The sequence below is a fragment of the Tiliqua scincoides genome, chromosome 11 (assembly GCF_035046505.1).
Source record: "Tiliqua scincoides isolate rTilSci1 chromosome 11, rTilSci1.hap2, whole genome shotgun sequence".
NCBI lineage: Eukaryota > Metazoa > Chordata > Lepidosauria > Squamata > Scincidae > Tiliqua > Tiliqua scincoides.
In genome coordinates, this window is record NC_089831.1 from 3816204 (window position 1) to 3841524 (window position 25321).

Here is a 25321-nt window from a genome sequence, read left to right on the forward strand (position 1 = left end):
GTGCACCTTTAGGACTTGTGCAATCTGGGTGTTGGGTCAGGGCTTCTGTCTCTCTCTCTCTCTCTCTCTCTCTCTCTCTCACACACACACTCCCCCTGCTTTTGAAAATATTAATTGAAACCTCCCCACAGATCCTGGCCTGGGGCCTCCGTAGCATGAAGAACTACAACCTGCTGGCTATCAGTTCTCCGAGTCTCATTATAGAGTGTGGCGGGAAGTCTATTCAGACCCCACCCATCAAGAACCTCCAGGAGAACCCTAATTTCTCCATCAACATCTTCCTTATGAAAGTGGTAAGCAGCCTTGGAAGTATGAGAGGGGAGTTCACAAAGGGGGAGTTCCTGGACTAAGAGTCACCCCACAACAAGAATCTTGCACTAGATGTTTGTAAGCCAAAATAAAGGTGATCAATGCTTAGTCCAGGAAGCCCTGATGATTCATTTTCTGGATGAAAGGAGATAGCTTGACTAAAGTGGGGGTGGTTCTAAAGGCTAACAGGGCAGCTGCTTGTGGGCACTGGACAAGACTGGGGGTGGGTTCAGAGGACAAAAGAGGAGTGGTGGAGGCACCTCGATTGAGTTGAGGCTCCTCTCAAGCACTCACCACAGGCTGGGGCAACAGGCACCTATTCAAACGGGGAGCAGACCATTAGGGCATCAGTCAAAGGGATTCTGTCATCCTTTACCTCCTGGGAAAGGCTCACCAACTGCACCTTGATCTCCCTTAGTACCTGCCCATAGATAGCGACTATTCACCGTCCATCGAGCTGAAGGTGATCGATCACAGAGAGTTCGGATACAAGCCAGTGGTGGGCCAATCGACTGTGAGAAACCTGAGCCAGTATGTCTGTGACCCGTGGGAAGCTGGGAAAAGCCACAATCTCCCTCTGAGAGGTGTCTGCAACTTTGTACCTTTCCAGGGGACAAAATAATCCATCCATACGAAAATCCCAAACTAGATGTCCAGCTGCAGACATGGGGGTGGGAATCCCAGACACAACCATACACAAAGTGGTAAAGGGGAGGGGGTGATCCTATTTGCAGGGGAGAAGTGGCAGGTGGGGCAGGCTCCATGGCCGGGGTGTCCAAAGTTTTTGGCTGGAGGGCCACCTCATCTCTCTGACACTGTGTCAGGGAAAAAAAAAGAATTAATTTACATTTAAAAATTGAATAAATTTGCATAAGTTTACATAAATGAATATATTAAAGATGAACTTATATGAATGAATGAAGGTCTTGCAATAGCTCAAGGCCTATAAAAGGCCTTGCGCAAAGCAAGGCTGGCCTTTCCTTTGCTGCCTCTGCTGCATCATAGACATGGAACAATAAGCAGTGGAGGGAGCCCTCATCCCACAGCTCACGCGAGAGGTCAAACAGTCGTCCTCATGCTGAAAGCAGTTGCGTCACTCATTGGAGACTGGGGGCTCCCTGAGGGCCGCATTGGGAAGCCTCAAGGGCCGCATGTGGCCCCAGAGCCGGGGTTTGGGCACCCCTGCTCCATGATGATGCTGAAGACCCCACTTGGAGATGCAGATGCTAGACTCAGCAGAAGTGCTAAGACTCACTACTGCTACCACCAATAGTGGGGGGGGGGGGGTTTCAGGGGTTGACCTGGCTGGGTAGAACCCCTGAGTGAGCCCTCAGCCTCTATTCAAACTGGCTGGCACCAGTGCCACCCCTGGCTGTTCCTGTAACTGACGCCATCTTGACTGTTTCACGGAATCTCATGAATTAAAAGGGATTCTGCCAAAATGTGCTTTTCTCAGAGGCTCATAATGCCTCAGTACAAAAGTTCTTCTCTAGCTCAGATTAAAGTAGAAGTTAAGACATAGACTCTCTCCTGACTGCCTCCACGTATCAGGGAAACTACATTTCCCTGTGCTTCTTGCACCTGTCACACTGTCATAGCACCATATCAGGCATCAAAGGGTTGGCATGGGAGAAAGGGGGAAGCTGCCATCTACTCACCCTTCCATCTGTGTTAGACCATCAACAAAATTAAGTGTTTTGTCCCTGGTGACATCTTGTCACCATCTTGTTTTCTGAGTTTGAAGACAATGATGAGAGAGGAGATGATGAGAGGAAGTACAGTGAAATAACTGAAATGCAGCATTCTCAAATTGCTATTGAAACTTGATAGAAGCAATGAGGTGAATTGTGCCCCACTCATGGTTACCGTCACCCTGTTATTCATTCCTGGTTTTCTTATTTCTTCTTTTCCCCAAACAGTTCTCTCCAAGATCAACATAAAAGGGGTGAGTGTTGCCAATCACTTGGAAGACCGTAGTTGAGTCTTCCAAGAAGGTCATGCATCCAGAAGGTCTCCAGTTCCTTACAGCAGGAGTCTCCAGCCCACAGCAGGCCTCTTTCTGGTCCATGGCCAACCTTGGGCCATTGAGAGCCTTTGGCCCACTCAACCAAACATGACCAGAGCTGTGCTCCAGTCATGTCCAGAGTGTGTTCTGAGGGTTGGGGAGGTGGCGAAATGGGGGTCCATTGGAGTGTGTGCTTTATTTCTGTGGTGTGTGTTGGTGCTTGGAGAAATTCTGATTACACAGGCCAACACACATTTTGCTTCCTTAAATGTTACACCAATTCCTGGGTCTATTTGGGGTGCTGATTTCAAAAATGGCATCCATTTTGCCCTATCACTAGTTTTGGAGACACAGCATAGCCTCTTTAGTGAATGGTTCAAACAGCTTCCTCATGAGGAAGCCTACACATGAGGAAGCTGCTTGAACCATTCACTAATGAGGCTATATCTCCAAAACTAGACATGATAGGGAAAAAATGGATGCCATTTTTGGAATCAGCACCCAAATTCTTATCAAACCACCATAAAGTCTGGGAGAAACTTTTCTGATCCTCAGTTTTGTAGGCCTGTGTTATTTAAGTTTTATATTGAAATTTTTTTTTCTAGCCCTCAACACTGTGCCAGATATTTGCTGCAGCCCTCTGGCCAAAAAGTTTGGAGACCCCTTCTTTCAAGCAAGTCCTTGGTTGTTTAAACTGAGCAAACCAGTTTAAAGGACCAGAGAAAAAGGGATGGTGAAGACCCCCACCTGGGGCCCTGGAGAGCTACTGTCAATCAGGGCAGGCAGTCCTGAGCTAGGTGGACCAATGGTCTGACTCCAGTAGAAGGCACTTTCATACTGAGGAGCCAGGGCTGGCCCATCCATGAGACCAACTGAACAGGTCAGCTCAGGCAGCAGATTGGCAGGGAAGGCCACCTCTGTCCACCCACTCTTCTCCATTGCTGTTTCTACTCTTCCCTGGGTTGGAAAAAGAAGAGGGGGCAGAGCAAAAGTGTGGATGAGCATGGAGGGCTAGAGCATCAGATTCTTCCTCTTCTGCCCCCAAGGATAGCAGATCTGAGAAAACCCTTGGAGAACCACTGCCAGTTCACATGGACAATGCTGGACTTCACAGATGCGTGGCTGGATGTGGAATAAGGTTGATGTACACAGAGGATGTGCAGGGGTGGTGGAATGCTCTCTGCATGGTTAGGGGGAGAGGGCGGGCACAGATCTGCATTGCACACGTAGGACCAGAGTGAGCCCAAGATCTCCCCATTCACAAAATTCCCCCCTTAACTGGCAATGCACCAGACCCCATTGCCCCTCCACCTGCTTTCTTGATTTAGAAACAAAGAACGGAGGAGAGCTGAAGTGGAGAGGAGAAGAGAGTGGTGGGGTAGAACACCAGAAACACTCTAACCCTCCTCACTATTCTCTTCTGTGTCGTGAATATGTACAGTTTAGGCCTAGTAGCATGTAGAGCCTGAACCAAAATAAACCAGTAACAGAGAAGTGGCTTGCAGTTCCTTAGCTGCAAGGATGTGAGTAACAACAGCCAATGAAATTAACAACTCAATGGAAGGTAATAATGTAGCACCTATGCAGACAGAAAGGCGCCCATCAAGGATGGAATGCAGGTGGAACTCCAGTGGGGAGGGGAAGAACTAAGAGGGCTAGCACCCAGCCCCACTTCTGGAAGATTCTGTCCCCAAGAGCTTCTGATCGGACAGTTTAAATAAGTACAGGCTAACAGGTCACCTCCATCCTGTTAGCCTGAGAAGTATAAGAACAAAGCCCAAGGGGTGTGTCTGAGGCTTTTTGGTGGAAAAGGTTGTGGGTGCAACATCCTGCAGGTGGAGAGCCTGGTCCACCAGGGCCATGTGGCCTCTTAGGTAACCTGGAGCTGAAAGATCTACAAAAGAAAGCTGACCCAGGTGAGAGGAAATAATCTCTCTGCAATAAATAAATAAATGTTTCATTGTCTGTTGGGGACAAATTTTCAGAATCCTGCCTAGCAGTTCAGCAAGCTACCAAATACCCATTGAGGACTAGTAACTTGAGGACTGAGGCTTTAATTAAAGAAAGTGCTCAGTGCCTGCAAGGGATAGGATTAAGCCTATAGGGTCTCAGTGTCCCTGGACTGAGGCACTGGCACATACAGGGTGGTGGCAGTACTACTGAACAGGGGTCCTTGAGGGCTCTAGGGTTTGAGAACCAAGAACTCTGAGCACCCCAAACCCCAGGAGTATACGACACTCTGCTCCCCTCCTCCTTTTTTCAAATCCCTGGAGCAGGAGAGTGAGTGGAGTGGAGCCAGGCAGGGATGCCCTCTAGCAATGTCTCAGGCAGCTTCATGTATGGACCAAAGCTACATAGGAAAGAATGAGTCCTGTGCCCTCCAAGCCCTGTGCCCTCCAAGCCCAGTGGTTTTTCAACTTCCAACTTTTTCCTCATCCAAGAATCTGCCTGTCTCAGAATGTCCTCAACTGAACCTGAGGTTGGGCTTCACCATCACCCCACATGAACCTTGTGGTGTCTTCCCCAAAACCTTGGTCACTGTTAACCAATCTTCTCCCTGAAGAGCTCTGATAATGGTCACCCATTGCCAGATCCCCAGGACAGAGCTTGAAGACCTCTGGAAGGTTCCTGGGTAGGATTCATCTGCTTCTGCTTCTCCTTGTAGGGCCTGAAGAAATTTGTCTACAAGCCGTGCTCATGGAGGAAGGCAAAAAAGAAGGTACATCTCACTGTGTGGATTGGACTTCGACACAGCCATGTTTCTCCAAATCACAAAGCTCCCAGATAGATATAGATACAGATAGTAGTATCCCAAGTTGGTAGGTGCCAACTTCAAGGTGTCAACAGTGGCATATCTAGGGAAAAGGGCACCCATGACAAGCACTGAAATTGCACCCCTGTTCAAACAGAGAAGGGGAGATCATGGGTTCAGAAGCCAGCTCTGTTTATCCCACCAAATGAATTTATTCAGCAGGCTACATAGAGAAGGGTAGATCATGAGGTGGGAAGCCAGCCCTATTGTGCAAAAAATAATTCCCTTTCCAACTAGTGTTGCACATTTGCAATGCTGCTGTTTTAGGAATCCGGAAGCACCTTGAATTTTTTCTGCAGGCATTTTTCTCTTTTTGGAGGTTCCCCTGAAACTGGTGCAAAAATGCACCACTGGCTGTGGCGCAGAAATGCACTTGGCTAAGTCCGCACTTGGTGTCCCCTTCAATCTGCCCAGAACTGCTGCTGGAACTTTTCAGAAAAAAACAAGTTTTGGAGTTACTTCTGTTCAGAGGCATGAATTGATTGGATGCTGTTGGCAATTTCTGTTTCAGTTCAGGCTAGGTCCATGAACTGGCTAGGTCCATCCCACACTCCTAGGGCACACTCATGCTCACATTCTTCTGAGTGCTGAAAAGTTCCAGCAGCCGTGCTGGGTTTCACTTCTTTTGGAGAAGAGATCACCAGTGATGGATGGTGTTTTAATCTTAGGTGTATTTAATGCAAATGATTAGGACATGCTGAGTCATTTTAATTTTAGACTGTATTACAATTACTGCTGTTGTGACAGAATTGTGACAGAATGGGTTTTGGATGAGCCACTCTTGGTGTTAACTTTTTAAAGTTTTTACTTGGGAGGCCTGAATTCAGGAAAAGGACAGTTCTTCACAGAGCCTGATGGCTTCTAAGACTGAGGCTACAATCCTACTTTCCTGGGAGTTAGCTCCGTTGACTATAATGGGACTTACTTCTGAGTAGACAGGCATAGGACATGAGTCCTGTTTCCTGGGTAGAATCCATCTGCTTCATTTTTTTCTCATAAGAACTATAGAAATTTGTCTACAAGTTTATTGTCTTGCTTAAACAGACCAAGGATGTCTCTTGGAATGGGAGGCCCCCATTAGAAACCAAGTCAAGTCAAGTAGGCACCTGAGTGGGGGAAGAGGGCTGAGGTGTGAGAGTGTTAGGTGACTCACTCCCCACCCCCCAGTGGTGAAAGACAACAAAGGAAGCATGTTGGCTCCAAGACTGTGTTCTGAAGGAGCAAGAGAAACTCAGATTCAGTTTGTGAAACACAGAGAGGCTAGAAGTCACCTTTTGGGGTGCAAAGCTGCAACAGGGGGTGTGATTTTTTTGTTCCTTGCAGGAGCATGTAAAACCTGACTCCATTCCAGTATGCAACTTCTAAATGTGCAAAAATGACAAAAATACAAATGAGGTGTCCTGTGATCTCCTCCAAAAGAAGCCAGAGCTCAGACTAGCACTCAGGGAAGGATAGGCATGAGCACAAACCAATATGTAAAACAATCAAATAATTTTAAATATGTTTGGTCACCTATTTAGATCTGCTTGCCCTGCATGGATCCCACCTCCCCCTCCCCCTCCCCCTCCCCCTCCCATGCATCCTTAAGTTCTGTCCTCATTTAATTTCTGGCAATAAGTCACAAACCAGGTACAGGCCCACTAAAAGCATAGCCTTCCTTCCTCATTCAGGAAGGTGCAAAGGAGGGAGAAGAGGAAGAGGAGGAGGAAGTTGACTGGTGGAGCAAGTACTATGTGACAATGGGGGACCTCTCGAAAAGTGGCAACTACTTGCAGAAGGGGTTTGACAGCGTGAAGGTGCGTGTGTAGCAGGGTGACTGAAGACTGCATGGCCCATAGAGCAGGGCTATGCGTTATCTTGGCAAATGCAAGTTGCCAGGTACATGTTCACATCAGGGAGGGATATGTACTGGCAGTTCAGTTGGGGGGTGGCGCAATAAGTATGCAGGTACTGCAACACGCCATGTAACCAGTGCCTCTCAGAATGCCAGAGGGCACCAGGTTAATGGGCTACCACTAAACCACCACCACCGAATGGGCTTTTGGCCTGATCCAGCCAGGCTTTTCTTATGCTCTTGTTGACCAGAAGTGCCTTTCTGAGGCCCGTAGAGGCTTTTGCAGGCCTCAGAATATCTCCAGACCAGAGAACAACTCCATCTGCATCTGGAAGTACTTTGGATTGGACCTGCAGATTTGTTTCTCCGCAGGTTTCAGTATCTGTGGGGGGTCCAGAAACAGATTCCCTGTGGTGTAGGTGGAACATCAGTTCCCAGCAAGAGGCAGCTGCACTGCTAAGCAAGCACATCAGCTGTGCGGAGCAGCCCATCTGCTAAGTTCACACTTCCCTGGTGCCTCCTTGCAGATCTACAGCTGTGAGCTGGAGGCAGTGCCTGAGTTCAACAGCTTCCAGGATTTCTGCCAGACCTTCCGTCTGTACCGAGGACATGTGAAAGATGAATCCATTGAGGACCCCATGCTGGGGGGTGAGTTCAAGGTGAGAGCTGGCTCCAAGCATCCTTACTTCTGTCCAGCTACTCAAGTCCACAGCCAGTCCACAGCAGAGACTAAAGCAAATTCCAAAATTTATTTAATACATTTCTGAATTGGCATTGCCAACTTTTATCTTGCTGGTCACCCAGTGCTGTGCACCCAGTGCACAGGGGCCTTCCCAGTAAAAACATTGGCAACCCTAATTGAATGCCTCAATAAAATTCTTCTGCTTTGTCTGCAGGGACTTTTCCGGATCTATCCCCTGCCGGAAGACCCCAACGATCCACCCCCTCCACGCCAATTTCAAGAGCTTCCTGAAAGTGGCAACCAGTACTGTGTTGTCCGGATTTACATCATTCGGGCTTTTAACCTTCAGCCAAAGGACCGAAATGGGCTGGTAATGCTGCCTCCAATGGTTGTTTCATGCCCCCCCCAATCCTTGTGTTGCTGGAATGTTTGGCTCCCCTCCACACCTGAGACAGTCCCATGGTTGGACTCTCATGTTCATGCCACCTACCTTTCTTTCTTGCATCACCAGCTCCCCTGTTTCTTGTCCTCCTCCCATGTGCTGGACGCTGAAGTGAGGAGAGGAGAAGTGGCAGTCTAAACTGTCTCCCAAGAAATTATTATTGTTATTAGTTTTATTATTATTAGCATTATTAATTTATGTGCTGCTTGGTTTATTTAGCAAAATGTAGCACAGCCTGTGTGCTACCAAAAAGAAAAAAAAACCCAAGATGCTTTTGATGCTCACTTACGAAGTGTGAAACTTCGGGTTTTATTTCAAGGGACCACACAAAAAACATTTGTCCTGGAAGTCCTGCACTTCTGGGTTTCATGGCAGCAGGCAAAGGAGCATGGCAAGAAGTGAAATGATCTATTTCTCCCTTGAGAGAGCCAGAAGCAAGTCACTGTGGCTTGCATTGGCAGTGAGTTGGAGGGAGGCAGCAGCAGACTCAGGATGAAAGGCAACCCAAATCTGTTGCACCCTCAGACCCCTCACAATCTGCCACTGATGCCACTCATCAGCTGGCATGAACAGGCTGGCCCCGTACCACTGCTATCTGGATTGAGAGTCCAGGAGTTGGTCTGACCAGGTGAGCCCTGTGTTGGATGCAGGCCAGTGGCAGCACCAGGGGTGGTGGTGGGACAATTCCATCCATCCATTTCTTTGTTTTCATGCCACAGATTCACCATCACCCTCCTCTCTTGTCCTGCTCCAGTTCCCAGACAGGTGTGTGAACAACAGGGTCCTCTGGGAGGCAGTTTCTTTCTAACCTCTTGTTGTGGACCATATCCCCCTGCAGTGTGACCCCTACATCAGGATCAAAATAGGGAAGAAAAAGATGGGAGAAAGAGAGGACTATATTCCCAACACCCTGGAGCCAACCTTTGGGAGGTAAGCATGGTGACCTTAAGAAATGTCCACTTGTACAGTTTGATTTTTTGTTATCCACCCTCAATTTCCAGCCCAACCCCCACACCTTTCTCCTGTGATCCTCACAGGATGTATGAGCTCACGTGCTCCATCCCTGTAGAGAAGGACCTGAAGATCTCATTCTATGACTTCGATGTCTTTCCCCCCGATGACCTCATAGGAGACACCATCATCGACCTGGAGAACCGGCTCCTGTCCCGCTATGGGGCCAACTGCGGGCTTTCCCAAACCTACTGCACGTAAGTAGCGAAGGAAAAGGGACAAGTACGTGATTTGGACAAACACAGGTAGCTACCTAGGATGGAACACTTTGTGCTGCAGCAGCCAACAGCTTACTTGCCCCAACGCTGGGTGAGCAGCGTTGGACTGGCTGAAACGTGCATAGCCACTTCTCCCAGGATTGCAAAGACCTCATCTTGACTTAGGCAATGCTTTGATACTGGAAACACATATTTCTCTTGGAGAGAAGGAACCTAGGCCTATGAATACATGAAGCTGCATTTTTCCTGAGTCAATAATTGCATCTAGTGCTGCTTCTTTGACACTGACTGGCAGCCGCTCTGTGGACAGAACAGGGTTGGAAAGCAGCTTACACTGAAAACATCAAAAACGATTCCTGCTTCTGGTAAAGAAGCATTGGGAGACAAGGCACAAAGCTCTTTTTCTATAGGTCAGGATGCCTTCCTATGTTCCCCTATGTGCAGCTCTGGTCCTAGTCAGTGGCGAGATCAGCTTCCTCCCACTGAACTCCTGAAAAACTATGTTCAGAGCAAGAATATGCCTCAGCCTGAGATCCGCGAAGATGGAAACCAGGCCATTTTCATGGGCAAGACTTACCAGCTGTCTGACTTCGGTGAGTGCCCCATGAGGCCACCCATCTGCAGTAGTGACCTGAGATGGTAGAGGGTTGGGGATCACCTGCCACCCTCTTTGGACACTCCTCCTGCTCCCTGGCTTGGAAAAGGAGTGATGGAGAGGCGGGTGATGGGCTCCAGTCCAGAGAGTGAGAGGACAAGGAATGGCAGAGATGATGCAACTCAGTAAAGTGTGTGGTAAGGCACCATATGGGGGGGGAGCATTTGGCCTGCCACCATAGGTGCCAGGAAGTCTGGGGCCACCCCTGGGCTGTTGCTTCTATCGCTGTAGAACCTGCTCTGTTTGGCGCCTCTCTTCTAGAGACTAAAGCACCTTCCCATGGCTACCTGGGGACCCCCAAAGAGCGCATGGCTCTCCACCTTCTCCATACGTGTGGGTTGGTGCCTGAACACATAGAAACCCGCACCCTCTACAGCACTATCCACCCTGGAATTGAGCAGGTAACTTTCTGGCCAGACATGGAGTGGCCAATGGGCTACTCAGTCCAGGGGTGCTGGGCCTCACAAGCGACCCACATGAAATGAGGGGTACCCTGCACCACATCCAGTACTTCCCAGTAGCTACACCACTAGGGGAGATGAGTACGTAGCAGCAGAGGAACTCCCTGTCCAGGTCACCTGTCTGACTGCTCTTTCCAGTGAAGAGCCCTTGATGCCCTAACACATTGAGGTCTTCCTCGGAGGCTTCTCTGTGCATAGCCTCTCCCTCTGAGGCAATTGGCTACACAGGTCTGCAGTGTGGATGGTTGGATAAATCTAGTACCTTTCTTGTAACCAGGGCAAAGTACAGATGTGGATTGACATCTTCCCAGAAAGCTTAGGGGAGCCGGGCCCTCCTTTTGACATCACCCCAAGGAAACCTAAGAAGTAAGTGCAGCAAACACAGCAAACACACACCATCCTTTGAAAACTTAGAACAAACTGCATCCATCCAGCTTCAGTAAGATTGAGTAGGAGTTCATCATTGCACATGCCCCCCATCACAGCCCCACAAAACGTGCTAGTAGGAAGCCCTGGCCTACAGAAAGGCAGCTGTACCCTTTCTCCAGCACAATCAAGGAGAGTCCAGGATCACCGAGGCCTCTTGCCTTGAACCCTCTGGGATACAGGAGCAGGCTCATTCATTCCTCTGCTAATCTCATGCATAGGTGACAACTTCAACCCAGGAAACTGTATTGGTGGCTTATGTGGGTGGGATACACCTGAATGCAGAATCTGCACAGCTGGGAAGCCTATTTGAATTGGTCCTTGTGGCTCAGGGTGAACCTTGTGGCTCAGAGTGTAGCTCAGGAAGTTTCCATGCATTAGGGTCAGAAGTCCTCAACAGGTGACTTGGAGTCCAGAAGTAGGTGGCTACTGTGCTGCCACCGCCATTTTGCTTTGAGGTTCACACCTGCACAGTTGGAACAGTAATCAAAGTATGGACTTAGAAGAGGTAATTTCCACCAGAGACTTTGGCTGGAAGTGAGGGTTTGGCCCAAGCAACCCATCCAATCTTCTCTGGGCCTTCTCCCATCTGCCCACCTGCTCTCCTGAGCGCTCCCTCCACTCTGCTTTGCCTGGACCTTGCCTTCTCTTCCTTCATCTTCCAAAATGTCATTGCCATGCCACTCCTCTCTCTTCAATTGGTCTGGAAGGGGAAAAAAGGCAGAATCACACAGTAATAGCACAAGCTAGTTGGCCACCACTCAGCGAGAAGAACTATGGCCACTCTCTTGTCTGCTGCGCTCTTGAACGTGGGTCCCATGTTGCCAGGTAGAATGGCAGGTGGGTCCCAGCTCTTGACAAGTTTCAGATCACTGCACTGGGCTTTTAGATTTTCCATAGGGCTCAGACACAGGAAATATATTCTGCAAAATACCCACCCCCAGACTCTTCTCCTCTCTCTAGGTTTGAACTCCGTTGCATCATCTGGAACACCAAAGATGTGGATTTGGAGGATGTCAACATTTTTGGAGACAGGATGAGTGACATCTATGTGAAAGGGTGCGGAGTGGAGGGTGAATCACAACCAGGGCTGGTGCATCCATGAAGCCAACTGAGGCAGTCACCTCTGGTAGCAGATTGGCAAGCGACAGCCACTTCCAAATGCCCACTTGCTTCCTCCACTTCTCCTCCTCCTCCCCCTCGCATTTCTTGAATTGGACAAGGAAGAGGAGGTGTTACAGAAGAGGAAGAGATGGCAGTGGTGAGCTAGAGCCCTCCCCATTGATCAGCATGGGCTGTGTGGACATTGTGAACCCAGGTCTGCCTCATCCACTCAACACACTAACACAAATTGGCTCAGATACACAGATGGAAACATTTGACAAGCAAATATTTGCCAGGCTCCCAAGCTCAGGAAAGTAGAGTGTATCTGTAACATCCACTGCAACTGGCGCTGCCCTGTGGCATGTCTGCCCCACCCACTCCTCCTTCCCTGCAACAGCCCTTCACGTTCTGAAGATGGCTATTGTGGCTTCCTTTAGTCTTGTCTTCTCCAGGATAAACATGCCACACTCCCTTAACCACCTCTCCTAGGAAACTCCAGCTTTGTTGTCCTCCTCTGAACTCACTCCAGCTTTTCCATGTCCTTAAAATGTAGTGCCCAAAACTGGACACAGTGTTTCAGGTGAGGTCTGATGCATGCAGAGCAGAGTAAAACTACAGTGGGCCCTCTTTATTCACAGGCTTGGCATCTATGGTTTTGAGTATCCCCAGATGCCAAGAGGGCTTCCTGGATGCGATGAGAAGTAACTTCCTATTCACCCTGATGACTTCTGATTGCATCTGGGAGGTTGCATGTGGCCCCCCCATGCTTCAGAACACCTCACGGATGCAACCAGAAGTTGCTGATGTGAACCAGAAATGCTTATGGTTACATCCAAGAGGCCTTCTGAGGAGTCTGGGAGGTTGGCATGACCAGAAGTTGCTGATGTGAACCAGAAATGCTTATGGTTACATCAAAGAGGCCTTCTGAGGAGTCTGGGAGGTTGGCATGACCAGGGAAGTTTTTGTGGCACCAGCCCCCTGCAGAATTCAGTATCCGCTGGTTTCGGTATCTGCAGGGGATAGTGCAGCAGAACCTCCACAGATGCCTGCTACACGCTGTGCCTCTGTTAATGAAGCTCAGCAGAGCAATCACATTTTTTGCAGTGGCATCACATGGTTGGCTCATGGCTCAGATGGTTAATGTGGGACTGAGACGAACTACTTTATAAGGCCCAGCATCCGTGCCAAGAGACCCTGGTTCTTCTGGACTATCTTCAGCAACTTCCTGCACCTTGCTAGTTGTGTGTGTGTGTGTGTGGGGTGGGGGTGGGACATCTCTCTCAAGGTTGTCAGAAGGGCTAAGCAGTAAGCATGCACACTGAGTGTTTTCATGGGCATTTACTGTGCTCTGGTTGCAGGTGGATGGATGGCATGGAGGAGGAGAAGCAGAGAACGGATGTCCATTACAGGTCTCTGGCAGGAGAGGGCAACTTCAACTGGCGCTTTGTGTTCAACATGGAATACATGCCAATGGAACAGATCTGCGTCCTCACCAAGAAGGTGGGTGGGACCCAGAATGAAGTGTTGATCCACCTTAGGAAAGGAACTGTGGCCTCAGCCTTGCAGTCACCGCTAACAGCCAGCATGCAGGGAGTGGTTGGAATCCTAGGATGTTAGAGTCAGAAGGTACCTCAGAAGTCACTGAGCCCAACTCCCCTGCTCCAGGCAACTGCTATAGCATATCTAACAGGTGGTCCTCTTGCCTCTGCTTGGAAACAAGGGAGAGTGTTCTATTGGGATCAGGTGACCTGGAAGCAAATCCCTCTGGAATCACAATGCCTGCTGGCTGACCTTAGTCCAGTTGGAATCACACAAATTATCTTACCTCACACAGCTGTTGTGGCGGTACAGTGGAGACAGTGGTGTATCTAGGGAAAATAGTGCCATGGCAAGCACTGAAATTGCAGCCCTTTCCGAACAGAGATCATGGAGTGCGAAACCAGCCCTGTTCATCCCATCAAGTTAATTTATTCACCAGGCTACACAGAGAAGGGAGATGTGCACTATGTCCTTTGTTGGGGAGGCAGTCTCAGAGGCCTCCTCAAGGTAAGGGATTAAGGGCCCAATCCTAACCCCTTATGTCAGTGCTCTCCAGCACTGACATAAGGGCAATGTAGCATTCCCTTACTTTGAGGAGGCCTCCGTGAGTGACACCCAACTGCAGGATGCAGCACATGTCCCATTGGCACCGCTATGCCAGGGGACAAACGTTCCCTTACCTCCAGGTTGCATTGCAGCTGCACCAGTGCTGGAAAGTTGGATAGGATTGGGCATTATCCTGCAGGAGAACTGAGGCAGTTGACAACCACTATCTGGTATCCACATACCTGGAGGGGGCAAACAGGGCAAATGTCCCAGGCACCAACCCTCCAGGGGTGCCTCCTCAAGCCTCACCCCCCTCCCCGCTGCCTGTCCCGCCTTTTTTGTTAAAGCCAGCTCCACTGGCTTCTGTCCCTTTAAAAAAAAAGCCTCCTCCCGAGGGAAGAGGGATGCCAAGGGTCGCTGTGGAGAGGCAGCAAAAAGCTGCCACTCAGCGCTGAACTGCGCCGCCCCCCCTGCCCTCCTCCTTTATAGGAGGAGAGGAAAGGGGCGCCCTAGAGAGGCAGCATGATGGGAGTTGCAACTCCCATCATGCTAATGCTCTAGGCTGGGCACTCCTCCTGGCACTGGGGCAGACAAGTGCCAGGGACGGAAAAGGGAGGGAGGGGAGTAAAAGGGTGTGAGGGGGGGTGGAAAACTGGGCCTCTGGTGGAAAACTGACTCCCAGGTATGCCACTGCTATCCTTGCTGGCAAAATGAAGCCTCCAGGCTCATGGAATGTCAGATACTGGGGAGCAATACCAGTGGGGGGGGGCATTGCTTTCATGATAAGTTTCCCAGAAGATTGTGGCTGGGCACCACTGGAAGCAAAATGTTGAACTAGATGCAACCAAACCGCTCCTCCCACTTCTTTCACATGGCCTCCTCCTGATGCCTTCAAGGCTTTCTTCTTAAGAGGCAGCACACTGCACATGGTTCTGGATTAATCTCACCAAAAGCTATTTCCTGCCACTGGTCTTGAGACCGCTCCATTCTCCAGCTACTGGCTGTTTTTCTTTAGTGCATTTCGTGGTATATTTTGAAAGGGAGGGAGTGACATTTTCATTTCCTTTTTCCAGAAGTGGTTTCATTTTATAAACCCCTGCAATACCCTCCTCTTAAGCCATTTTTGTCCCAGACAAAACTTATTTTAAGCCATTCTTTGCGAGAAACATGATATGTACCACCTGATCATTTTAATTCCTCTTTCTCTGAGCTGCTGTAACAAGAGAGATGAAGTGCTTTAAGACAGTGATAAAGCCAAACAGATACAGTACAGTACTTTCATCCCATGGAATGACAACAATATGTACAAACAATATGTACAACAAACAGTGGTACAATATGTACAATAGTGGAGTTGTGCTGCCATTCCCCTGGGGGCTGGGGGTTAAGAATAGGCCCTCAGTTTGGCTGTACTTGTCGTAAGAGGCGACTAAACAGCCACCGGGTAGATGGGACTCGTCAGCCTGGGAAGGCAGCTCATCTGAGAGAAGGAAAACTCTGATCCCAAACCTCCACTGCCTTGTGGCTACATCCAGTTATGGAAAAGGCTTCAGGAGTCAACCTCGAGGCAAAATCAGGAGCCGGAGTCCCTGAGGCAGTTCATGGCTGAACACAGTCACACGTTCTGGCAACTCCTGCGACGCTGCTGGAACCAACCGTATTGGCCTCTGCCTTTCCATTGGACCATTTCAGCGACGTGGAGAGGGGGGATTTGCTGCATGGGTAACAGCCTATTCTCCATAACTACTTTACCCAGGCTTCGCGCACTGGAGAGGACACTCTGTTCCAGAACCACCATTCAGAGCGTGACACCATAGTCTTCTGAGACTGAAGGATGCCAGCTGCCATCTAGTGGCTATGACATGCCTTACAGGCAGTAGTTCTCAAACTTTTAACAGCAGGACCCACTTTTTCAAATGAGAATCTGTCAGGACCCACTGGAAGTGTGATGCCATGCCCAGAAGTGACATCATCAGGCAGGAACATTTTTAACAATCCTAGGCACACCCACACCCATCCAACCCACACTTACCTAGGAGTAAGACTATTATTGTTAAACACAGGAGCCTGTTAAAAGTACAGGTCTGTAACATTTCCACAAATGCAGTCACATGCCATGGTAGCATCAAGTCTAACATACTAAAAATAAAATATTGAAATGAATGGGGACCCACCTGGAATTGGCTCACGACCCACCTAGTGGGTCCCAACCCACATTTTGAGAAACACTGCCTTACAGCATTTTTGGCAGGAAGGGTTATTTACCCTTGTCACAAATAGGCTCTTTTGCCTTCTCCTCCTCAGCACAGACAGGAACAAAACCTGTTCCTTGACAAGTGACTAACACAGGTCTGTGAGGCCGGTTGTGTTAATTTGTATAGCCTTGGGAACCTTACAGTGTTGTTCAGAAGGCTGGCCTTGTTGCAGCCTTGCCTCTTTAAAGAGACCACCCTGAAGATTGCAAAATGGGCTGAGACAGGCCAAGGGAGAGAACTGACGAGTGCAGTTTTGGTTTTGCTGCAGAAACCCATCATGTGGGAGGGACTGCCTGGACAGGCACAGCAACTTAAGCCAGGGGTGTCAAACTCATTTCATACAGAGGGCCGAATAGCATTCATGATGCCTTCTGAGGGCCGGTGTCATTGCACAGGAAGTAATGTAATTAAACAGGTCAAAATCAGAAATAAACACTCTGTTCTCGTGTAGGAACTCATTGGCTGCTAATGACAGGAGACAAAATACAGAAATCTTGATTATATTTCAAGATATGGGAGAGCCCAATTATCATGCTGGTCACCCTTTCAGCAGTGTCACCTCAGCATTGCTCTGGAGCTGAGAGTCCAAGGGCCACATAAAAAGTTTCTGGGGGCCACATCCAGCCTCCGGGCCTTATGTTTGACACCCCTGACTTCAGCTGCTCTTGGTTAGAAACAAAAGGCAGTCTGCAAAGGCCAGAGTTGTGTGTGTTTTATTTTTTCCTCACCCACCCAAGTTTTATGCACTGGGCCTTACCAGTGAGTTGTTCACAATGACATCATGTGATTGACAGGGTATACACTGCTGTCCTCGCATATCCATCACTTCTAACCAAAGATTCAGCAGTGAAATAGTTGAACTGTGAGGATCCTCGATCAGGGAACAGTACATCCATGAGGATGGCAGCACCAGGCAGCAAATTGGTTGGGGTGCCCACCTCCACTGCTCCTCTTCTTGAACTCCCTGGATCAGAGACAAGAGTGGGATGGAGCAGATGAGGGAGGCAAGGAGAGTGGTAGAGTACTAGACCAGGCATGCCCAAACCCCGGCCCTGGGGCCACTTGCAGCCCTCAAGGACTCCCAATGTGGCCCTCAGGGAGACCCCAGTCTCCAATGAGCCTCTTGCCCTCTGGAGACTTGCGGGAGCCTGCACAGGTCCGATGCAACTGCTTTCAGCCTGAGGGCAACTGTTTGACCTCTCAAGTGAGCTGTGGGATAAGGGCCCCCTCCACTGCTTGCTGTTTCATGTCTGTGATGCAGTAGCAGCAGCAAAGGAAAGGCCAGACTTGCTTTGTGCAAGACCTTTTATAGGCCTTCAGCTATTGCAAGACCGTCATTCATTCATATAAGTTCATCTTTAATATATTCATTTATGTAAACTTATGTACATTTATTCAAATTAGAAATATAAATTAATTCTTTTTCCCCCCACCCCCAACACAGTGTCAGAGAGATGATGTGACCCTCCTGCCAAAAACTTTGGACACCCCTGTACTAGACCATCAGGAGACACTCTAGCATCCCATTCTCCTCTTCTCTGCCCTTCCTCAGCTGCTCCACCCACCTCCAGCACCAGAAGGTCTTCTACCAACCCTGGGCACTCCCAGTAGCTCTCGTATTTCAGCAGTCTTCTTTTTCCCCCATGCACTTTGCAGCAACATTTTTGGAGCCTGGATGAGACCATGCAGAAAGTGCCCCCCAAGCTCACCATCCAGATCTGGGACAATGACAAGTTCTCTGCTGACGATTTTATAGGTAAGGAGACTCTATTCAGCAAATACAGAGATCACAATTTAGCTTGAGGGGAAAATATTTGTTGTTCTGCAAGTACTTATTTTGGAATTTTTTTTTACTAACAAAACACAGGATTTAAAAAACAACAGGAATCCAATTACTGGACGATGAACACAGGCTTCTGGAGCCCCTGATTTCAAACCAGAAACCCGTGTTTGTGCCCACAGGTTGCAGTTCCAGTTCAGCCTCCAGGCAAGCAAGAGACCTTAAGTTTGTCTTCTGTTCCACTCCAGCAGCCAAACTATACTAGACCTACCTCCTAAAGGCCTTCCAAAGTTTCCACCACTCCCTGAAAGGCCAGCAGTGCCTGGGCCAGGCAGGCTTCTCTCTTCTTGCTTCTGTTGGAGAGGCTATGGCCCCTCCCCATCTCATTGGTCGCAGCATCTTCACCTGCTCCAGCTAAAATTCTTGGAAAGCCACTGCCAGCCAGTAGATTGCACTTGATCTGATTCAGGATAAGGGAGCGTCCTGTGGGAGTCTGCCTGCTTGCCAGGGCCAGCCCAGGACCTCCTGATGCCTAAAGTGGCATGCAGAATGCTGCCCCCTTCCCCAGTGATGTTCTAGCCTCTGCTCCTCCTCCTCTCCAATGTCCACACTCAGCACTCTCCTCCCCTCCACATTTCCTCCTACTTTTCCAATCTAGGGAATGTAAGGAGGAAGAGCAGTGGAGACAAGAAGGCAAACAAAGGTGGACTTTGGAGGCTGGATGATGCTGAGTATAGTTGTACTATAGTATAGTTGTATAGTTGTATAGTGATGCTGATCCCTGTGTATAGTTTCCCATTTGTCGCTTTATTGTATCTGCTGTGATTTTTGGTTTTAGTTGTGATTAATTGTTGATTTGATTCAGTTGTAAGCAGTGATGGGGCATATACAAACAGTGTCATTAAAAAAAGTGAGATACTTACTGGAGGTAGGCGGTTTGACTCTGTCAGTCTGCTTCTCCAGCGGCTGCACTGGCTGCCCATTCTTTTCCGGCCCAATTCAAGGTGCTGGTTTTGACCTTTAAAGCCCTATACTGCTCTGGGCCAGGGTAACAGAGACCGCCTACTCCCGTACAATCCGGCCCATCCTCTTAGGTCATCAGAGAAGGCCTTTTTACAAGTGCCGCAGCCTAGGGAGGTACGTGGGGCAGTGGCAAGAAATAGGGCCTTCTCAGTAGTGGCACCAACACTATGGAATTCCCTTCCCCTTGACTTAAGAACTGCTCCCTCTCTTGAAACTTTTCGGTGAGGCCTGAAGACCCTTCTGTTTAGACAAGCCTTCTGAGTTCCTGGCCTTTTTAACATCTCTTAACATCTCTTAATATTTTTTAACATCTGTTTACAGGCCTGATCCTTTTTTAATTTGCTGCGCTATGTTCTTATCTGACTAGTTTTTATCTTGTAGCAATGACTTGGGAAGCAAACAAGACTCAGAGTCAGGTTGCTTGATGTAGTGTATGCAGCGAAAGCAGTGAGGAGTCAGAGAGGCAGGATGAAGAGGCGGCAGGCAGGTTTCAAAGTTGAGTGCAGGGAGGGAAGCGAGGCTGCCTGCCTGAGCCATGCCTTCTGCCTTTTATTCGCTCTCATGAAGCAATACTGATAAGCTTCCCCTGGCAACACATTCCTAAGATATGAGCGCTTCTCCATCTCATCCTGTTTACAGCACTGGGCTCATGCTGTCAGCTTATAACCAAGGCCAGCAGAGTTTGCACAAAGTGCTTCTGCACTGCTACATTATCTGACTACTGTTTTTACAATATGTTACAATATGTTATTTTTTATCTGTTTTAAACTATGTTTTTAATGTGTTTTAACCTTGTTTTGTAAGCCGCCTTGAGCCCCTTTGGGGAGAAAGGCGGGGTAAAAATAAAGTATAATAATAATAATAAAAATACTTGAAAGCAAATAAATAAATCTTGTTGAGATTTCAGAAGATCTCTGCAACAATTGCAAAGGCCCTGCTGCTCACACCCATGATCCGCCTCATGTTCCAAGCTGGGGAAGAGGCCTCTGACATGGATACAGTATGCATGAATAGGCACATGCATGATCAGTGGATGTCACACCCTAGAAAATGCTGCCCCCTGAATGCGACAGGAGAGGCTGGAGCACTCCTGCTGTCCACTTTTGCAGGCACTTTGGAATTGAACTTGACTGGCATGCCGCGCCCCGCCAAACGGCCCAAAGACTGCACAGTGAAAATGCTGCTGGAGGACAAGAGCACTGCCTCGTCCTTCCCTTTCCACCGTCACCAGAACAAGCACATCTCCTTGTTCGTACAAAAGAACACACGGGGCTGGTGGCCGTGCATTGTGTGGGAGAACAACAAGCCACGGGTATCGGTAAGGGAAGTGGCGATGTGGCAGGGGGAGGACATGAACAGTCTGTGCAGCTGGGTGGGCCTGCACGCATATCTGGCAGGCAACATGTTTCAGCTCAGGAGCAGGGGACACACATGGGTGGTATGGAAAGGAACTGGGGGGGGGGGCTTCTTAAGAACACAGAAGTGCCTGCTGGATGCTGTTTCTTACTGTTCCCAACTGGAGGCTTCCAGGAATATCACAACCAGGGCACGAAGGCAGCAGCTCTCCCCCCTGCACTTGTCTGCAGAGACTGTGTGGAAGTTCTGTTCTTTACCATCCGGAGAACAACCGAAGTGTCTTGCAGGGTCCCAGCATCAGAGGTCCATGACATCCAACATGGAGGTGTCCCTAGGGTGGGTGCCACCTGGTGTGCTTTCCTGGAGGAGCTCAGCATTCTAGAAGTTTGGGGGTGATGTAATAATATCTCACACACACACACACACACACACACACACACACTCTTACTTGTGTCCTTGCATCTTTGGCTCTCTAGGGGAAGATTGAAATGACCCTGGAACTGTTGACAGAGAAAGAGGCAGAAGAGCGGCCAGCAGGAAAGGGAAGAGATGAGCCAAACATGAACCCAGTTTTGAAGCCACCAGAGTAAGTCTACACAGAGAGTAGGTGTGCCTTCCTGGATGTGGCAAGACAGGGCAGGAGTCACAGGTGTTGGGGGGGGCGGCTTCCAACTTCTCCATGAGTGGAAAAGCGGGGAGATTCTTACCAGCATCTCTAGTTAAGAATTGCTGAATGGCAGGTCATAGGAAAGATTTTTACTCAAGACCCTGGAAATCTGCAACAGAGAAAAGCCACTTCCAGGCTTAAGGGAGCCTTGGGCCATGTGGGGTTGACCCTGAGGGGCTTATCAGGCAGCAAATGGTACTGGGTAATCTCCAAGGCAGCTTCAGTAACACACCTATAAAACATGAGAAAAGCCCTGCTGGATGAGATGTGTCCCATCAGCGCCCCATTGCAACTATGATGTCAGGATAGACTGCCTCTGATACTGGAGGTTCCAGGCAGCCATCATGACTACCAACCATGGACAGACCTAAAACAGTGCATCCTTTCCTCCTTGCTTAGGAGGCCAGAGACTGCCTTCCTGTGGTACATGGCCCCACTGAAGAGCCTCTACTCCATGATCTGGCAGAGAAACAAGTGGAAAGTGTTGATAATCTTCTGCATTGTGTTCCTGGTTCTGATGGTGGCAACCTTCCTCTACTCCGCTCCCGTAAGTCTGCTGCAGGAGGGGTGGGAAACAAGACTACCAATTAGATATTCTGAGCTAGTGGATGCCTCAGCTGAGGGGGGGGGCAACCATGAGGTAAGAGCCCTGAGAGAGGCCCCCTCCAACTGCATGTCCTGTCCTAATTTTCAAATCCTGCCAACTACGCCAATTTGTCCCGTCCAAATATCTCAACTCCCTTCTAATGCCCGCTTTTTGGCTAATTAACACCCTCACACCCTCTTTATCTCTAGAACAACCGCTGTGGTATGCAAAGGCATGAACACAGAACTCCTTATCTATAGCAACTACCCAAATTTATTGCTATTCTTGTCCAGAAGCTTTCCCTCCCCAAAACTCCACTTAACTCAGTGGGTAAAGGTCTGAAGCCTCCAATTCAAGTCCAATCCGGTCTCCAAAGCACAGTCCAGTCTTCCCAGTCTTCTGTGTCCTCCAGCAGAGTCCTGGCAGTCCCCTTCTCCTGTAGGTCTAGGTCAGGTAGCCCTCTTGGTCTGGTTCCCTCCGGGTCAGGTAGCGTCTCCCTCTGGGTCAGCATCCCACTTCTGGCTGTTCCTCTGGGTCAGCGTCTGGCTTCCGGCTGGGTCAGCGTCTGGCTCCAGCGCCTTTGGTCCTTCTGAAGCTGCTTTTTATCCTTTGTGTCCCATTAAGTGCAAATGCAGCTCAACTGTGAGATACCTCCTTAGCTCATTCAAAGTCTCATCAAGGTCAAATGAAGCTCAGGTGTCCAACCAGGTCTCCATTGGCCTTGTGGAGCCCTGCCCTTCCCAGAGCTGTCAGCCAGCTGTCAAAACATGGAATTGCTGTCAACACCACAGCATCCACCTGATGATCTTCTGATCTTCCATTACACTGCAACGGCCCCCATGCTTTGGAAAGCTTCTGCACATGCCAACTAACACCCACCCCTGGTGCCTAGAGACCAGACAGCAGCAAATGGGGTGCTCAGCAGTCTATTACCCAATTCCCTGCCTGAGGCCCATACACATTCCCAAGTTGGGCAAACTAACCACCCAGTGGACACATCCTCGTGCTCCTTCCCAGCTACCACTCTGATACAGGTGGCAGCACAGAGGAGGGCTCAAATCATCATCTAAGAACATAAGAAGAGCCCCTTGGAATCAGGCCAAAGGCCCATCTAGTCTAGCTTCTTGTATCTCACAGTGGCCCACCAAATGCTTCTGGTTGAGGTATTCAGTCTGTGCATCCGGGCTCCCTAGGGAGGCGTGGCCAGCCCCCACGGGCATCCTGAGGCATCTTGGGGAGAGAGGTGGCCACAGCTGCTCAGCTCAGCTGCACATATTGCCTCCCTACTTGCTGCTTTTTTGCTGCTGTGAACAAGATGAGTGGGGCAGTGTGAGGTGGGGAGGACTGTGAAACATCATGGGGGGAGGTGGTGGAGCCTCCCCACCACACCCAGAGAAGGCTGGCTGGGCAGTGGTGGAGATGCTGCATCTCATCAGCTCAGGGTGCGCTCCTGGTTTCAAACTGATTCAAACAAAATCGATTAAAAAATAAAAATACCCTTTTCAGCCATCCCCCTTTTTCCTCTTGCCTCCTTGGGGGGGGGGGGTACTTCCCATGTTGGCCACTATTATAAGGCAAAAGGCACAATCCTAGCTAGGTCTATTGTGTTCAATGGGACTTACTCCCAGGAAAGTGAGGTTAGGATTGCAGCCAAACAGTCTCTGGGTCTCAGTTTGCATCAATATGCAATTAGCAGATACACACAAAACAAAGTCTTCCCCTCCCCCAGCAAATTCATCACTTCCCCTCTCCCTTTCCAAAACCCTCCAGATGTGCTGCTAACAAACTCAGGGCACAATCCTAACCAGGTCTACTCAGAAGTAAGTTCTATTTTGTTCAATGGAGCTTACTCTCAGGTAGGTGTAGTTAGGATTGCAGCCTCAGAGTGCTGGCAGCTGTTTTTTGTTTCTAGTGTATAATTATAACACCTTCATCCCCATTTTGGGGGTAACTGAGGTGAGGTGTTGTAATGGGGAGCTGTGGCCAATGGCCACAAGGATCAGGGGAGCTGCGGGCCAGAAAAGTTCCAGAATCACTGGCTTCAGGGAACACAAAAGATAGCAAGACACAACCTGCATCCTGCTGCCCTCCACTGCATCTGGCATTCCAAGGCAGTCTATTTCTGAAATCAGGAGCTTGCAGATACCTATAGTGACTTGTCACCCGTGATGGACTTTTCCTCTGGAAATGTGTCCAATCCCCTCTTAAAGGCAAGATGCCACCACCACTTCCTGTTCCACAGACAAATTACATCTTCTGCTACATTTGCTGCTACTGCTGCCGCATCCTCCTGCCCCCACTGCTTGGGCTAAGGCTTGTTCATCTATTGGCAACCAGTATGTCATGGTACATTGGTGTGCCACAAAAAACCGCAGGTGTGCTGCAGGAGTTTGGAGCACAGTGGTTGAAAGTAGCTGGAAAACACTTCTGGGTTCTGTGGCTCTGTTTCCAGGGCTGTCCGCAGTGACAAACTGATCTCCTGCCCGTGGAGGAAGAGGGAAATTTGTTACTGCCAGCAGTTGCCCTAGAAAACAGAGCCACAGAACCTGGAAGAGGCTCCTGGAAATGATATCACAAGAGGCGAAGAGAGGAGGCGATAGAGAAGACCATAGAGATTAGCATGTCGGGAGAATGTTGAAAATCGCTGGACTAGTCTGTTGGGTGATGGTGGGGAGCAGGTGTAGCAGTAGGCAGGAAGCATCCCCCTGGGTCCTGGTTTACTAGGCAGTGGCTGGCCAGGCACAGGCCCACAGCTCACACCCCAATTGAGGAGCCACCTCGGCCTTGGGCCTACTACCCACCTACAGTCACACTTTTGCTGATGGGGACCATTGTTCTGATGACTCTGTTCTACATGTCTGGGGCAGCCTCTCCCTGAAGTGGTTGCCTTAAATCAGCATTTCTCAAACTGTGGGTCAAGACCTACTAGGTGGGTCATGAGCCAATTTCAGGTGGGTCCCCTGAATATTCATTTCAATATTTTATTTTGAATATATTAAACTTGATGCTACCATGAGATGTGACTGCATTTGGGGAAATGTTGCAGACCTGCATTTTTAACAAGCTACTATGTATATGCTTTGAATAATGATAGTCAACGGGACTTACTCCAGGGTAAATGTGGATGGGATTGCAGCCTAAGATAGTTAAGAATTTTCCTGCTTGATGATGTCACTTCCAGTCATGACATCACTTCTGGTGGGTCCTGACAGATTCTCATTCCAAAAGGTGGGTCCCAGTGTGTGAGAACCACTGCCTTAGAATAGATGGTAGATTAATGGGTGGGGGCTCCATTCATTTATCCACTACCTCCTCTGCTTCCTGGGTTTAAAAAGGGGGAGAGCATAGGAAGCGTGGAGGAGAGTTTGGATAGCTGCTGTGCATGACCCCTGTCCTTCTCTCTTCTCAGGGCTACCTGGCAATGAAGCTGATAAACCCAATGAAAGGAATTCGCACCTCTACAAAAAAAGGGGCAAACTTGAAGGAAGAACCACCCTTGTAGTTAACTGGAGGAGAAGCCAGCCCATTCCACTGGGACCACTACACATGTCCTCTGACAGTGAAGAAAGAAACCACTTAGCCTCCATAGCTGCTGCAGGAATGGAGTCCA

At 49.2% G+C, this 25321-nt stretch overlaps 1 protein-coding gene across 1 annotated transcript in view; it reads left to right on the forward strand.

Annotated features, from left to right (window-relative positions):
• Positions 1-25213, forward strand: part of FER1L5 (fer-1 like family member 5) — a 65315-nt gene extending 40102 nt beyond the window's left edge. Inside the window, exons 30-47 of the mRNA XM_066639645.1 lie at positions 132-293; positions 728-907; positions 4980-5033; positions 6797-6922; positions 7488-7619; positions 7857-8012; positions 8923-9014; positions 9122-9292; positions 9758-9906; positions 10230-10369; positions 10707-10795; positions 11819-11914; positions 13318-13459; positions 17956-18055; positions 20212-20420; positions 20935-21044; positions 21525-21672; positions 25121-25213. Of these exons, the coding sequence (XP_066495742.1) occupies positions 132-293; positions 728-907; positions 4980-5033; positions 6797-6922; positions 7488-7619; positions 7857-8012; positions 8923-9014; positions 9122-9292; positions 9758-9906; positions 10230-10369; positions 10707-10795; positions 11819-11914; positions 13318-13459; positions 17956-18055; positions 20212-20420; positions 20935-21044; positions 21525-21672; positions 25121-25213 (2349 nt within the window). The remainder of the gene's footprint in view (positions 1-131; positions 294-727; positions 908-4979; positions 5034-6796; positions 6923-7487; positions 7620-7856; positions 8013-8922; positions 9015-9121; positions 9293-9757; positions 9907-10229; positions 10370-10706; positions 10796-11818; positions 11915-13317; positions 13460-17955; positions 18056-20211; positions 20421-20934; positions 21045-21524; positions 21673-25120) is intronic.
• The last annotated feature ends 108 nt before the right edge of the window (positions 25214-25321 follow it).